We start from the raw sequence: 2,718 nt of genomic DNA, 5'->3' as shown, positions 1-2,718 counted from the left end.
ATTACTCACCTTTGGCTTGGTATCATAACTTTCTATCCACTACGCCAACATAGCTCTCTCTATGTTGCTCCTACAGGTGACTTTCAAAGTGGATTCCAGCCTTGTCTTGCTGACCAAAAAGGAGGCCGAATCACATGACCTCATTCCCCTTAGTGAATCAACATTTTACTCTAATGCTCACCAGTCCCAGCCAACAAGCTTCTGTAGAACCCGGCTCCTGCAGATGATTTTTAAACTGGATTCCAGCCCCGTACTGCCTACTAAAAGGGTTTTAAAATAAAGGCCGAGTCACATGCTCTCACTTCTCTTAGCAAATCAACATTCCCGTTTCACTCTATAGAGAAATAATTATTAATGATAAAAAGTAATAAAGTTCAGAAATCTCTTTTTACTGTTCAGTAAAGTGAGTCTTTTAAATTACTAAATAAGCATACAGAAAAATTCTACTTTCAGTAAACATGTATCTTTGTGTTTCAGAAAAAAGGATGCCACGCAGAAAGAAAAAAGTTAAGGAAGCTTCTGAATCTCAGAACTTGGAGAAGAGAGATGAAGAAACTAGCACGTCTGTCAGTTTGAGGAGGAAGCGTAAATTTGATGATGCATTCATTGTGATTTCGGATAGTGATGGAGAGGTCAGTATGCTGAAGTGTAGGACTCGATCTTAAAGCAGTACTCCTTAATCTGTGTGTGCTTGCTGTTTCAACTCTTCTTGGGTTTGATTTGTAAATGGAATTAATAGAGGAATAGTTAATGTTATTAGGCTTTGCAGATACTGCATTTGTTTATATATTGAAGATTTTGGCAAAGCTATGTCAGGCAGTTGGTTGGCTCTATTTTTCCAGCAGCATATGTTTACTTTGTATCTCTGTTAAATTTTGATGAAGCTCCCAATATTTAAGCTTTTTCATAATATCATTGCACATTTAATAGACTACAGGAAAATAAACCCATTGTCATTATTCTGATTGGTGACTTTTCATAAACTTTCTGAGGCTATAAATCTAAACTGGAGCAGATGATCTCATTTTTTTCCTTTGAAGATGGTAGATTTGATTTGCTTATTTTTCAGTTAGCAGTCCAACACATAATGCAGTACAACACTAGTACTACAGTAAATGCACTGGGAAACCAAAACATTTGTGTAACTTTTATTACTGTTGTTGTTAGGTACTGTTGAGTTGACTATGACCATAGCCACCTTATGAATGATGGATCTGAACCCTGCCTCCTTCTGTGCTAGAACTCATTCTTTTTTTTTTTTCTTCCATCTATCATGATACTGCTTGTTAGTCCAGTGATGAAGATTTTTGTTTTCTCTGTGTGTGTGTGTGTGTGTGTGTGTGTGTGTGTGTGTGTACCGTCAAATCAGATCTGACTGGTACAGGAGGAGATTGTCCCTTCTTTTCCCGGCAGAGCATCTGGTGGATTCGAACTGTGTGCCTCTGGGATTGTAATTGCAGCTCCTTGCCACTAGGCCACCAGAGCTCCCCTTAGAACTCATTCTTACAGTCACTGTATCAGTCTAATTAAGGGCCCACTTTTCCAAGCATGATGTCCTACTCTAGGAACTGGCTTCTCCTTAACAACATGTACAAGCAAGCACATTGCTGTCAAGTTCCCAATTCATAACAATCTTTTAGGCCAGAGTGGAACTGCTCCATAGCATTTCCAAGGCTAAATCTTTATGGGAGCAGATTGCAAAATCTTTCTCCTGTGGAACTGCTGGTAGGTTTGAACTGATGACCTTTTTGTCAGCACTTTAACCACTAAACAGAGAAAGAGATTGTAAGTGAACTTAAAGTCTCTAGATCTCTTTTGTCTAATATGGTACCAAGTATCATCTGTGCCTATTTAAGCTAATTAAAATGAAATAAAAAACCTATTTCTCTAGTGAACTATATGAACTATATAATGATATGAACTCTAGAACTACATGAGGCTGATGTCTAATGCACTGTATAGGCAGCCATAGAACATTTTTATTATTGTGGAAAGGTTTATTGGACAGTGCTGCTCTATTTTTTAACCTCTCTCCTTAATTCCTTACTTCTGTTTGTTTATTGTCATTTTCAATTTGACTCATCCAAAAAGCAGTATACTAACACATTGCTTCCTCCAAATTTCCTGTTCTTTCTCCGAAATCTTGTATGTCATTTAATAATAGAACATTCATGTGCCTAAAGTTAGAAAGAATTATCCTTGCCTCTCTTTTCACTCTCATTTTCTACTCCTAACAAGTCCTCATTTCTTATAGTTTATACTTTTAAATGATACTTAGATATATTCCTTTTTCTTCTATTTTCATTTGGAAATCGACTGTCTATTTGATATTTGGGCATTTACTGGCTTAAAAGTTTTAACTCTATAATCCATCCAAGATCAGTTTGTGGAGTTTATTATTGAAAATGGCTTTCTTAGCCACTGAATTTGACTTGGCTATGTGAATGGGCAGGAATATGTGAACAGAGAGTGGTGTTAGCCTCTCCACAAGGGGATTAGCTAGCCTTGCCATTAAATTGAGTGCATCTAGCAGTAGAGATAGTATCTCTACTGCTGCTGTTTTTGTTGTTATGTGCCATCAAGTCGTTTGCGACTCATAGTGACCCTATGTACAACAGCCCTTAAACCCTGCTCTATCCTGTGACAATCGCATGGCCTCTGACACACCCATCCCGATTACCCCAGTCACTGAATCAATCCACCTCATAGAGGATCTTC

The 2,718-nt window shown here is 37.7% G+C and overlaps 1 protein-coding gene across 1 annotated transcript in view; it reads left to right on the top strand.

Moving 5' to 3' along the window:
* Window positions 1–485: 485 nt before the first annotated feature.
* Window positions 486–2,718, top strand: part of UIMC1 (ubiquitin interaction motif containing 1) — a 156,146-nt gene continuing 153,913 nt past the window's right edge. The window contains exon 1 of the mRNA XM_006884436.1: window positions 486–632. Coding sequence (XP_006884498.1) covers window positions 486–632 — 147 coding nt within the window. The remainder of the gene's footprint in view (window positions 633–2,718) is intronic.

Source organism: Elephantulus edwardii, unplaced genomic scaffold, assembly GCF_000299155.1.
Source record: "Elephantulus edwardii isolate Elephantulus edwardi_28Jun2011 unplaced genomic scaffold, EleEdw1.0 scaffold00033, whole genome shotgun sequence".
In the NCBI taxonomy this organism is placed as follows: Eukaryota; Metazoa; Chordata; class Mammalia; order Macroscelidea; family Macroscelididae; genus Elephantulus; species Elephantulus edwardii.
The sequence above is the reverse complement of the archived record's forward strand: the minus strand, read 5'-3'. Positions and strand labels throughout refer to the sequence as shown.